Source organism: Pongo pygmaeus, chromosome 9 (assembly GCF_028885625.2).
Source record: "Pongo pygmaeus isolate AG05252 chromosome 9, NHGRI_mPonPyg2-v2.0_pri, whole genome shotgun sequence".
In the NCBI taxonomy this organism is placed as follows: domain Eukaryota; kingdom Metazoa; phylum Chordata; class Mammalia; order Primates; family Hominidae; genus Pongo; species Pongo pygmaeus.
Window position 1 is genome coordinate 67586890 of NC_072382.2, and position 11728 is coordinate 67598617.

The 11728-nt window shown below is 48.7% G+C and overlaps 1 protein-coding gene across 12 annotated transcripts in view; it reads left to right on the top strand.

Moving 5' to 3' along the window:
- TRIM66 (tripartite motif containing 66) overlaps positions 1 to 10115 on the top strand; it is a 70367-nt gene extending 60252 nt beyond the window's left edge. For 9 of the 12 annotated variants that reach the window (XM_054438419.2, XM_063671954.1, XM_054438417.2 and 6 more), the window contains 7 exons: positions 455 to 629; positions 954 to 1243; positions 1703 to 1829; positions 2151 to 2225; positions 2635 to 2787; positions 3202 to 3420; positions 4168 to 10115. In XM_054438419.2, coding sequence (XP_054294394.2) covers positions 455 to 629; positions 954 to 1243; positions 1703 to 1829; positions 2151 to 2225; positions 2635 to 2787; positions 3202 to 3420; positions 4168 to 4227 — 1099 coding nt within the window. In that variant the 3' untranslated portion in view covers positions 4228 to 10115. The remainder of the gene's footprint in view (positions 1 to 454; positions 630 to 953; positions 1244 to 1702; positions 1830 to 2150; positions 2226 to 2634; positions 2788 to 3201; positions 3421 to 4167) is intronic. The other 3 variants (XM_054438426.2, XM_054438425.2, XM_054438420.2) reach the window with 2 other exon arrangements.
- The last annotated feature ends 1613 nt before the right edge of the window (positions 10116 to 11728 follow it).

Consider the following 11728-nt stretch of genomic DNA (forward strand, 5'->3'; position numbering starts at 1 on the left):
TATTAAGTATTAATTTACATGATCACAGGGTCCCACAATAGGTTGTCTGCAAGCTTGAGGAGCAAGGAGACCCAGTCTGAGTCTCAAAACTGAAGAACTTGGAGTCTGATGTTCAAGGGCAGGACGCGTCTAGCACAGGAGAAAGATATAGCCAGGAGGCTAGGCCAGTCTCTCCTTTTCATGTTTTCCTGCCTGCTTTATATTTGCTGGCAGCTGATTAGATGGTTCCCACCCAATTAAGGATGGGTCTGCTTTTCCCAGCCCACTGACTCAAATGTTAATCTCCTTTGCCAATGCCATCACAGACACACCCAGGATCAATACTTTGTATCCTTCAATCCAATCAAGTTGACACTCAATATTAATCATCACAGGGATCATGGATGTTTCTGACTTAGAGGTTGGGACCCGAGGAGGATCCAACCAAGACCCCGGGGTGTCTGTCTTACTGCAGAGCCTTCAATAGCGAGCATAAGATTCCCTATGTGCGACTGGAGCGACTCAAGATCTGTGCTGCCTCCTCAGGAGAGATGCCTGTGTTCAAACTGAAGCCACAGAAGAATGATCAGGATGGGAGCTTCCTACTGATCATCGAGTGTGGCACTGAGTCCTCCAGCATGTCCATTAAGGTACCACTTTGCTTTGCCTTGGCCTTAAACCCTGGCCCAGCCTAAGCGCTTATTCTTTTTGCTACTGCCCAAATTCTGACTCTGGGACATTTCCTGAGTCTCTGTTGGGGCTGCAGCTTGGCCAGATGTTGTCCCCTGCTGCAAGGGGCCTGTGAGATGCATATTAGGAGGGAGGTGTCCTGGCATTCATGGGGCTTGCTGGCTTGGGGTCCTGGAATAAGTTGCTCTCATGTAGGCACGCAGGGCCTGCCAGTCTCTCCCTCCCCTCCCTCAAGAGCTTGTTGGTTCTGTGCTCTGGCTGCCCAGACTTACTTCTTCCCCAAGGTCAGCCAGGACAGACTGTCTGAGACCACCCAGGCCCCAGGTCTGGAGGGAAGAAAGGTCACTGTCACTTCTCTGGCTGGGCAGCGGCCACCAGAAGTGGAGGGCACATCTCCTGAAGAACACAGACTCATTCCTCGAACCCCAGGAGCCAAGAAGGGCCCCCCAGCCCCAATAGAGAATGAGGACTTCTGTGCTGTTTGCCTCAATGGTGGAGAGTTACTGTGCTGTGACCGCTGCCCCAAAGTGTTCCACCTCTCCTGCCATGTGCCAGCCTTGCTCAGCTTCCCAGGGTGAGTCATGCCAGTCCAGGACCATCACCTGGCTAGTAGGGTTGCCTTTCAGGGATGATTATTCCAGGCCAGGCCCACAGAGCTCCCAGGATGGGCTTACTCCCCTCTTCTGGACCTGCTTGAATTGCAGGTCTGTGAGTTAATGGGCCTGGGTATCTTCTGCACACAGACAAGTGGATGCTTGACATTTGGTTGACTTCATTTCTACCTCTTTTCTCACCTTCTTCTTGCATGTGGATTTGTGCCTATACTACTACCCCAGCCTCCCCTAACCCCTGTTTTTCTAGAGTCACAAAATTCTGAGTTATTGAATTTCTTCCAAGCCTGTGGCTAGAAAGCCATTTCTTACATGGCAAGGCCAGGGACTCAGTTTCTTATGCCTGCCATAGGGCAGAGGGAGAGGGAAGGGTGCTCTGGGCAATGTGCTGAGGCCTAACATGGCCTCACCTGCCCCTGCAGGGGAGAATGGGTGTGTACCTTGTGCCGCAGCCTGACCCAGCCCGAGATGGAGTACGACTGTGAGAATGCCCGCTATAACCAGCCTGGAATGCGGGCATCTCCTGGCCTAAGCATGTATGACCAGAAGGTAGGGAGGAGTCTTTGGAAACAAGGTTCCCTGCCTTTGGCAGCCCCCTTCTGCCTACAGGGTCTGAGGCCTTTCAGAGGGGATGAGGGGCTTTTCTGGATACCTTTCTTTGTGCTATGCCTGACAACTTGGCCCAGGGGTGTTTGGGTAATTTTCCTTCTCCTAGCAGTTTTCCTCTGGCTTGGGAACCTGAATTTCACCTTAGTATGGCAGCTGGCATCCTATGGGACAGAGCCAGGGAGTTATCAGGGTCAACATCTTTAGTTCAGACTGAGGTGAGACCAGAACAAAATGACTCTGTTGCCAATTCTGATTTTGCAGAAGTGTGAGAAGCTGGTACTGTCCTTGTGCTGCAATAACCTCAGCCTGCCCTTCCATGAACCTGTCAGCCCCCTGGTAAGGAAGGCCATGCTGTTTCTGCCTGCTACTGTCTTTTCTGCTCAGAGGGCCCAGGCCATGGGGCAGCATGATGGTTCCCAAGTTGGGCTCAGAGCATGGCCACTGGGAGTAGTGACAATATTAACTTGTGGATAGTCCAGGGGACCGTAGGGCCATTGCCATTCCAGCCTCCCCCACCACAACTGCTACTGTATCAGATCCTACTTGACAGGTGACACATTCCTCCTTTTCCCTTGCTCTTTGTCTTCTTTCTCCATCCTTTTCTTCCTGCTGCTCCTCATCATTCCTCCTCCTATTCTTTCACTTGTATTTCAACTCATTTTCCATTTCTTCTTCTTTCTTATCCACACCTCCATTTCTTCTCTCACTCCCTTTGCCTCCTTCTCCTCATGTCTCCTCCCCCAAGGCCCGGCATTATTACCAGATTATCAAGAGGCCCATGGACCTGTCAATCATCCGGAGGAAGCTGCAAAAGAAGGACCCGGCTCACTATACCACCCCAGAGGAGGTGGTATCAGATGTGCGCCTCATGTTCTGGAACTGTGCTAAGTTCAATTATGTATGTCTTGCCTGTTTTCCCTCTCTCCTATTTCCCTGCAACCCCAGGACTGTCATGGGTGGGTAGGGTTGGGAGGTTAGGTTTGGTCTGGGCTGCCATGAGGACTGGGGAGCAGATTCTGGGGGCCTGCTGTGGTGAGTGTTTAAAAGCTCTCTCCCACACTCAGGCCTCAGCATGGACTCAGGAAAAAGGGGAGGTACTAATGAGTGGCCATCTGTGGATACCTGTTGGGGTCACTTCTGCTATAAGAGCTGCTACCAAAATAGTTTTCCTGAGTCCTAGGAGAAAAATGTCAAGTTCCAGACACCTCAGGACACCCCGCCAGGCTTTGTGCTCTGTGTAGCTGTTGAGGGACCTGAAAGAGATGGACTGGTAAAAACGGGCTAGACCATCACTGCTCTCCTCCCCCATCAGCCTGACTCCGAGGTTGCAGAGGCTGGCCGCTGCCTGGAAGTGTTCTTTGAGGGCTGGTTGAAGGAGATCTACCCGGAGAAACGGTTTGCCCAGCCAAGGCAGGAGGACTCAGACTCCGAGGAGGTGTCTAGTGAGAGTGGATGTTCCACTCCCCAGGGCTTCCCGTGGCCTCCCTACATGCAGGAGGGCATCCAACCCAAGAGGCGGCGACGACATATGGTAAAGAGTTACTGCCAGCCGGCAGCAGGTGGGCGGTGATCAGGCAAGCAGAGGGGCACCCAAGCAGCAACCTAAGGTGAAGCTGTTCGAGTGGCGCAAAAAGATAGTGGTGACAATGAACCCTCACTTCCAGCCCCTTAGCCCCCAGGGAAGGCAGGGCAGTACAGGGCTCATCAATGCCAGTTATTCATGAGACTTGAAATTCAGAAAGGTACCTGTCCCTGCCCAGGGTAACCCAGCATTTAGCAGCAGACCTGGGCTGAGAAACCAGTTGTCCTGATTCCCAGTTTGGTGCTGGTTACACTACACTGTGATTGTGATGCCCCTAAGAAGGGAATTACCTGGTCTTAGTGCCTGGTTTCTATTTGGGTTTGAGAGAGAAAGGAAGGGATCTTTCTTAGCCCCTTGGTGTAGATAAGGAAGGAGAGGTATTGCTTGCAGCAGAGAGAGCTCCTCTGATCTTTGGGCTGGTCCCACCTGTGTAGACCAGAAATGTCCATTCAGGGCTGTTTAATTCCACTGAAATATTTTGCCTGCCTACTGTGTGCCAGGGTCTGACCAGCCATCCCCAGTTGTTTACTGTACTTAGCATACAATGTTTAGTGGCTTCAGTAAGTTTTACTGCTGCATTCGTAGGGTAGCATAAAATACGTTGACTCTGCAGAACTGCAATGTTGACATAGCCTTTTCATGTTAATAAATCCTACATTTGGCTATTTTAATGCCAAATATGTATTTTTCTTTCAGGAGAATGAAAGAGCAAAAAGAATGTCATTTCGCCTGGCCAACAGCATCTCTCAGGTGTGAGAGCCAAAAGGAGACTGGGCACTCTGGCAGCTGTTGTCCCATACTGTCGACCATTCCTCCCCATCTTGCAGCTTATCCTCTTCAGAGTGTGGATGGTAGATGAGTCTCGTTGAACTGTGTAGTGCTCTTCTTTGCCATTTGCATCTACAGCATTTATTTGGGAGCTGTAGTACATCCACTACAGAGAAGATTTCAGTAATAAACAGGAAAGAGGAAGGTATTTATTATTACCAGAGTAATCAGATGTATAGGCTCCACTTGACAAGACCACACCTGGTTAGGCTTGGGAGGACCTACTTTCCTTGGTGAATTTTTTTCTGCCTAGGAAAGCAGACCTGTCTAACCTTTTAGTGTCCAGGGCTCAGGAGCCATGTATACATCTGAACTCCTCCTGGGCTCAGAAGTGGGTAAAAGAAGGGAGAGAGGTTTAGACATATGGCAGGACTGTGATCCCTGGCCCAGCACAGCCAAAGACTGTCACTGTTTGCCTTTGCTTGTCCTGTCTGGATAGAGGCACCTGCCATGTGCAGACTAGTGGAGGCTTCTAGAGGCCATAGGTCTCAATTTGTGCCTATTTGGGTTCTAACGGTTTTCAGGGTATTTGTTTTGCATAGTCACTTTCCTGATGTTGACATAAGTGGCTGCTGTGAAAATGCTGTGGATGGTGTGACATTCTTGATTCAGCTGGGTGGCTGTGCAGAGACCACTTACATCTTCTGGTTCGGATTTCACTTACAGACTTAGAAAGATGTCCACTTCAGAGCCTGCCCTCTGTGCTACTTACTCTGGGCTAATCACACTTCTTTAGGGTGAGAACCTGCCTTCCTAGAAGTGACTGTTGGTGCTTGTCAGTGGCCATACCCTTCATCATCCTCATTCAGAGGTCTGGATCTTGAGTTCTGCTTGTGAATACTGTGAGACAGCTGCTGTCTGCTTCAGGTCCAGAGTTCCGTGGGTGGAGAGAGTAACCCACAACCAGCTCACTCCTCTGGGCCTCTCCTCCTGCTTAAAGATTCTAGTTCTCCACCTTTCCAAGTTCATGAGCCAAATATCAGAAGTGAGTCTTCTGACTAGTCCGCCTCCAGGCTGTCTACAGCCCCAAAAAAGCCAACACTTTTCTGGCAGCCCTTTTTGTTGGAGGTTAGAGAAGTCCTCAGGGACCAACAGGGGCCAGATCTAGAAATTCCTGGGGGAAGTTTGTCTAAGGTGGACAGGGGGAAAAATCAAGAGGCAAAAAGCCAGTGTCCTTTGGTGACCGTGAAGCAACCTCAGAGCCTTAGTTCTCCTAGAATGCAGAGAGAAGCATTCTGGAAGCCATGGGAACAGGAGCTCGAGGCTGCATCCTGAATGGATCTGCATGGCCCTCGCAGGGTGTTTGTGAGGATACTGGAGGTCAGGCTACCTCCCAAGCAAGGGCTTGGTTGAGGAGGATCCCATTGCTCATATTGTTGGGGGAGCTATGAACCTGACACGTCAGTGGCCAGGACTGAACAGCTCTCCCTGGTCCTGTCATTGCATGGCCAATTTCAGGGGAGTCTGAGGTCATGGCTTTCTTTTTGCTAAGAGATGAAGTTCAAGGATGTTCTTGTTTGTAGGGCCTTTGCTAATGAGCAGTTTTTTTTTTAATTAGAAAACATTTCTTCTCTCTTTGTGAGTTGATGGTAGTGCTCATTTCCTTCTCTACCCAACCTGAGAGATCATCTTCACTTTAAAGCAAACCATGCCCCTTGGCTTGCCATTCTTTCAGCAGCACATGCCATGTTCTCCTAAGCAGATGGGCTTCCATGATCCCGTTTTCTAGTTTGGGATAACTGAGTCTTCAATGCTTTACTAGTCTGGCAATCTTTGGACTTAGGCTTCTGCCCTTTGAGACTCACATGACTTTCTGGTTTGGGGTCTGGTCATTTCCCTTTCAATTTTTGAATCTTCTTCTCTGTTCAGTTGGCTTGGCAAAGTACCCTCTGTTCTCGTGTCACTAATTCCTGCTCTAGGTCATCTTTCCTTTGTGCAGCCCACATTCCCACCATCCCTGTGAGCTTTGTTGTACTTGGTGTTGGGCAGCTGGTGAGTGTTGTGACAGGCTCAGACCTGATCCTTCCTCAGGAGCAACTGGAGACCACAAATTTAAAGCAGAAATACCTGTTAAAAGCTTGGCTTTCCTTATATCAGTGAGGCTCCCAGCTTGGGTGTGGCCTCTGGGCTCAAGGATCAGCTTGCTGGGCCAGGGGGGTCTTAGTAATGTGCTGGAGAGACACATGCTCCCTTCTCATCATAGAGAGCCTGCATGCTGAGAGGCTCCCTTTAGACATCTGCCTCTCACTGGCTTTTCCTTTAGACCTAGCCACCAGTGTTTTGAGTCATGGTTTTGTTGTTTTTGCATGCAAAAACCAGAACATGACTTAGAAATTAAAAAAAAAAAAAAAATCCTGCTAACCAAGTGACTGCCTGCAAAGGCTCTTCATTAACATTTGGGCTGATCCTGCTTTTGACTTATTCCCATAATGGCCCAGTTTTGAAGTCAGCCAAGTCCTTTTGTTCTTGACAACATCATGCAGTGGAAATACGGTGAGTTCTAGATTCTTATGGGACAGCTTGCAGTCCTAGAGGAAAAATTGACTTCTTGGGTGTGCTGAGAAATAAGACAGTAAAGTGGCTTCAGTTGATGCAAAGGGGATTTTAGTTAAAAATTGGTTCAGGATTTTTAAATTTTATTTTATTTTTTGGCTGGGCGCGGTGGCTCACACCTGTAATCCCAGCACTTTGGGAGGCTGAGGTGGGTGGATCACCTAAGGACAGGAGTTCAAGACCAGCTTGGCCAACATAGTGAAACCCCATCTCTACTAAAAATACAAATATCAGCCAGGTGTGATGGCACGTGCCTGTAGTCCCAGCTACTTGGGAGGCTGAGGCAGGAGAATTGCTTGAATCCAGGAGGTGGAGGTTGCAGTGAGCTGAGATCATGCCATTGCATTCCAGCCTGGGCAACAGAACAAGACTCCATCTCCAAAAAAAAAAAAAAAAAAAAAATTGGTTCAAGATGAACTTGCAGAGCACTCTTCCACAGAACATGGTTAGGTTAGCCCTGCCTGACTTCTAGCAATTGCTAACTATACACCTTGCCTGCCTCTAGTACCCCTACCTGAGTGGCAACCAGACCCTCCATAGGCTCTGTTCCATGGCAGTCCCTGCCATGCACCCCCCAGCAGACTCTGGCTCCCTCCCTGTACCCATTTCTAGCAACAGCTCCTTGCCTGGCTGCTAAGATGGAGGCGCCTCCTTGTTTGTTTCTGGGCTCTGTTCTGCTCCCTCTCTCACTCCATGGAGTCACTTATAGTCTTCCTTTCTGAACTCCTGAACTGAGCCTTTGCTCCTTCTGGATCGCCACCTCCTGGGCTTCTTCTCCCTCCCTCAGTACTGCCAAAATTGCCCTGCTCCTTTAGTCCATTTCCATGACCTCAGCCCTCTCTCTCCTCTTCTTGTCTTTTAGCTTTCTCCTAGACTTCTTCTTCTCCCCAGCATGAACCCAGAGCCTATCACACACTGATGTTTTTATCAGCATCCTGAACTTTCTCATGCCCTTCAACTTTTTTTTTTTTTTTTTTTTTTAGAGAGAGTCTCACTCTGTCACGCAGGCTGGAGTGCAGTGGTATGATGTCGGCTCATTGCAACCTCTGCCTTCTGGGCTCAGGTGATCCTCCCATCTCAGCCTCCTGAGTAGCTGGGACTACAGGTGCATGCCACCATGCCTGGCTAATTTTTCTACTTTAGGTAGAGATGGAGTTTCACCATGTTGCTCAAGCTGGTATCAACACTCCTGGGCTCAAGCGATCTGCTTCCCTTGGCCTCCCAAAGTGCTGGGATTACAGGCATGAGCCACTGCGCCAGGCGTATCCCCTTCAATTTTGCTGAAACTATCAGCCATTCTCCATTTTCGGCATCATCATATTTGCTGCTTCCACCTCCTGGGCTGCTAAGCGTGACAAATTCACAGTTGGCAGCCTCAGTTGAGCTCTCAGTATTGACTGGAAATTCTTTAACTTGTTGTGACCCCTCTTTTTTCCCCACCCATGCCTCCAACTTTGCCCTCCACAAATGACTGAGCTCACTGTCTACTTCACAGAAGACAGCCCCTAAAGCAAGAGCTTCCCTGCCTGCTGCTCCTCTCTCCCCTCTCATTCATCTGTGTCTGTAACTCTCCCCAACCCCTCCATTCTTGCTGCTATTTAGTTCTCTATGTCTTGAATCCTGTTGTATGTCCTCCAAGACTGCTCCCTCGCTTAGTCCACTGCTCCCACTCCCTGGAGTCTCCAGCCTCTGTCTCCACTGGTTACCTCCACACAGCCTGCAAACAAGTTGTCCCCAAGATTAAAACAGCATTTCTCAGAATCTGTTACCCCTTACACATTTTCCTTGTTAACCAAGTTACTTTTAAAAAGGTCCTTTTTAAACTGATTCTTCCTCAGCTGTTCTTCAGCCCTCTATACTTTTTCATAAAAGTCACCAGTGACTGCCCAGTTGCCAAATAGAATGAATACCTTTCAGTGCTCAGCTGTCTTGACCTCTCCGCAGCATTTCACACCACCCACCAACCCTCAGTGAAACAACCTCCTCCCTTAGCTTTTATGACACCAAAAGTCTCTGGATTCTCGGCGAATCCAAAAAAACAAGTCTCTGGATTCTCTCTTACCTCTCAGCCCACACAGGCTGAGCTGTCCTTGAAACCTAGATGGGGGAAATGTCTGTGGCTGTCTGTGGTCTCTTCTTTTCAGGAGTTGGGTAGGGAGGAAGAATCACAGCTGCTCCTGCTTCCTCTATTTCCTGAGTCCCTTCCTTTTCCTGAACTCAGTTCTCATGCCAACCATGTTTATGAGCTCCTGCTGGGAGGACAGCATCTGTGAGTCCTTCCCTCTGTCTCTCCCAGACAACACAGAGGTTTTAGCCATGTTTGCTAAGAGACCCCATCTAAGTCAGCCCGAGGGTGTGGATTAGGTTTTACAGCATCCAGGCCTCAGTCTGGCTAAACTGGATTACCAGGCTGGCGGGCAGCTCCTCACCATGATCCTGCACCAGTTAGAGCCTGCTGCAGTTGGGAAGGAGCCTGGGATTGTGGTAAGACATGTTTCCATGCATGTCAGTGCTGCTAACCAGGGGGAGAACCTGGCAGGGTGGGTGCCTGCTGCTGATAACATTCAGATGGAGGGAGACTAGGGAGTGTGGTGGCTGCTCCCTTGCTGGGGCTCAGCTGGAGTCAGCATGACTCCTTATATCAGGGCCTTTCCCACCTGTGCTGATCACCACCACCTGCTTGCTCCAGTTGTTTCTGGAGTTGGAGGCAGCTATTGGTTGCTTTCTTGGAAGTAAGGAGGCATATATTAGAAAGATATCTGATTTGAGAGTCTGAACACCATAATTTTTGGCTCTTTCCATTATGAATTGTGTGACCTTGGATACAGTTTCCTCCCTATAAAGTTGTGGTGGGAGAATGGCTGAGAACAGTGATCTCTCAGCTTTTCAGCTGTAAAGATGTTAATTATGATTTTAACTTTCAAGATCAGGTCACATAAGGAACAGGGGAATTCCGGGGGTGGGACACAGCTGGGGGAGTCCAGACCAGGGCAGGGAAAGGAGACTCACAAGCCAAACAGAGTTGCTTTGGGGAAAGTTCTTATCAGCTGGTGCTGCTTCCTGAGCCATATGCCCATTCCTCAAGCTGCACCCCTTTCTTGGCTATGTAGGATGAGTTCCTCCTAGGCCCTTGTTAGGAGTGGCTATTGGATCCAAAGCGGTTGGGGCATGAGGGAGGATATTTTAAAGGGAAGTATCACTGATCTTAAAAGAACCTATACATTCAAGAACAAATAAAAAACAGCACTTTTCTTTACCAAGAATTGCGTCCTGGAGTGTTTTTCAGCGAAGATAGTTGAACCTATTGCATGGCCTTCTTGCCTCTAGATCTCTACATCATAAGAACTCAAGGTGGGGAAGAATAGCCTGGGAAGCCTTTCTCTCTAGGGAAGAACTCACCTCTCTGCTTTTTCTTCTTCTTCTTATTTTTTGTTTTGTTTTTTTGAGACGGAGTCTCACCGTGTCACCAGGCTGGAGTGCAGTGGCACAATCTCGGCTCACTGCAACCTCCACCTCCCAGGTTCAAGCAGTCTTCCTGCCTCAGCCTCCCAAGTAGCTGGGACTACAGGTGCACACCACCACACCCAGCTAATTTTCTGTATTTTTAGTAGAGGCGGAGTTTCACCATGTTGGCCAGGATGGTCTCAATCTCTTGACCTCGTGATCTGCCCACCTTGGCCTCCTAAAGTGCTGGAATTACAGGCTTCTTATTTTTATTATTTTTAGTTTTCTTCAGAGACAAGGTCTTGCTGTGTTGCCCAGGCTGGTCTCAAACTCCTGGGCTCCAGTGCTACTCCCACCTCAGCCTCCTGAGTAGCTGAGACTACGGGGACATGCCACCATGTCTCTGCTTCTTACTGTGTTAACACAGCCTGTTTCTCAAAACACAGGCAACAAGTCTGTGGTGGAGTTAGGGAAAAGGCATCATATGAATGCCTAACACTTCCAAGTGCTAAACACTTCAAGAATGTTCTTTATATAGTTCTTTATAAGGATGGTTACCTATCCCTAGCTGTCCTCTCTGCTTCCTCCACGCTAGTGGTTTCTAGCCATTTTTTTGGGGGGTCAAGGACATTGTTATGAATATTTGTCCTTCAGTTAGGTTGCATAAAGTCTGAACCCCTTTCCTATTTTTGGTGAATTTCCCACCTCAGGAGTCTTGGGAGACCCAGCTCATTCCTCCCTACAGAAGCTAAATATACTAGAATCTTGATTTCCTGGCATCCGTTGAAGTCAGGTTACAGGCCTAGTGGTAGTGATTTATGGAAAAAAAAAAAAAAAAAAAAAAAAAGCCCAGAGCCTCCTTTCTGGTGACAGTGTTGGTTGCAGGCCAATGGGGTTTCCATGGCAGCAGTAGCAGCAGCAGCGGTACAAGGTGAAGCACGTGGGGCTCAATGGCATTGCTAGTTTCTTCAGCAGACCAATTCTGCACATGATTTCAGGAATTGTTCCTGGCTGCACAGCTCTGAGTATAATTCTCTAGCCTTCCTGACAATTTTGTGAACCACCTAAAAAACCTTATAATAAATTCATTTTTCTGCTTACATCAGCCAGAAATGGTTTCTGGTACTTGCAACTCAACACTGTAACTGATGTTTGGTGATAAAAGTCATGGACCCACTCTTCTGAGCTCCAGACTCACTGATCCTGTGGTCTATTGGACACCTCCCCTTGGAAGTCTCAGTGTTACCTGACACACTAGCCACCCCCTTAACAGATTCTTCCTCTCACATTCTCCATCTCAGCAGCCAGGACGTGGGAAGAAAACTAGAGGGATGTGGTATCAGAGAAGCCAAGGGAGTTTGTGTTTCAAGGAAGGATAATCATCAGTTTTAATGCTTAAGATGAGACCCGAAAAATTTCCTCTGACCTCTCT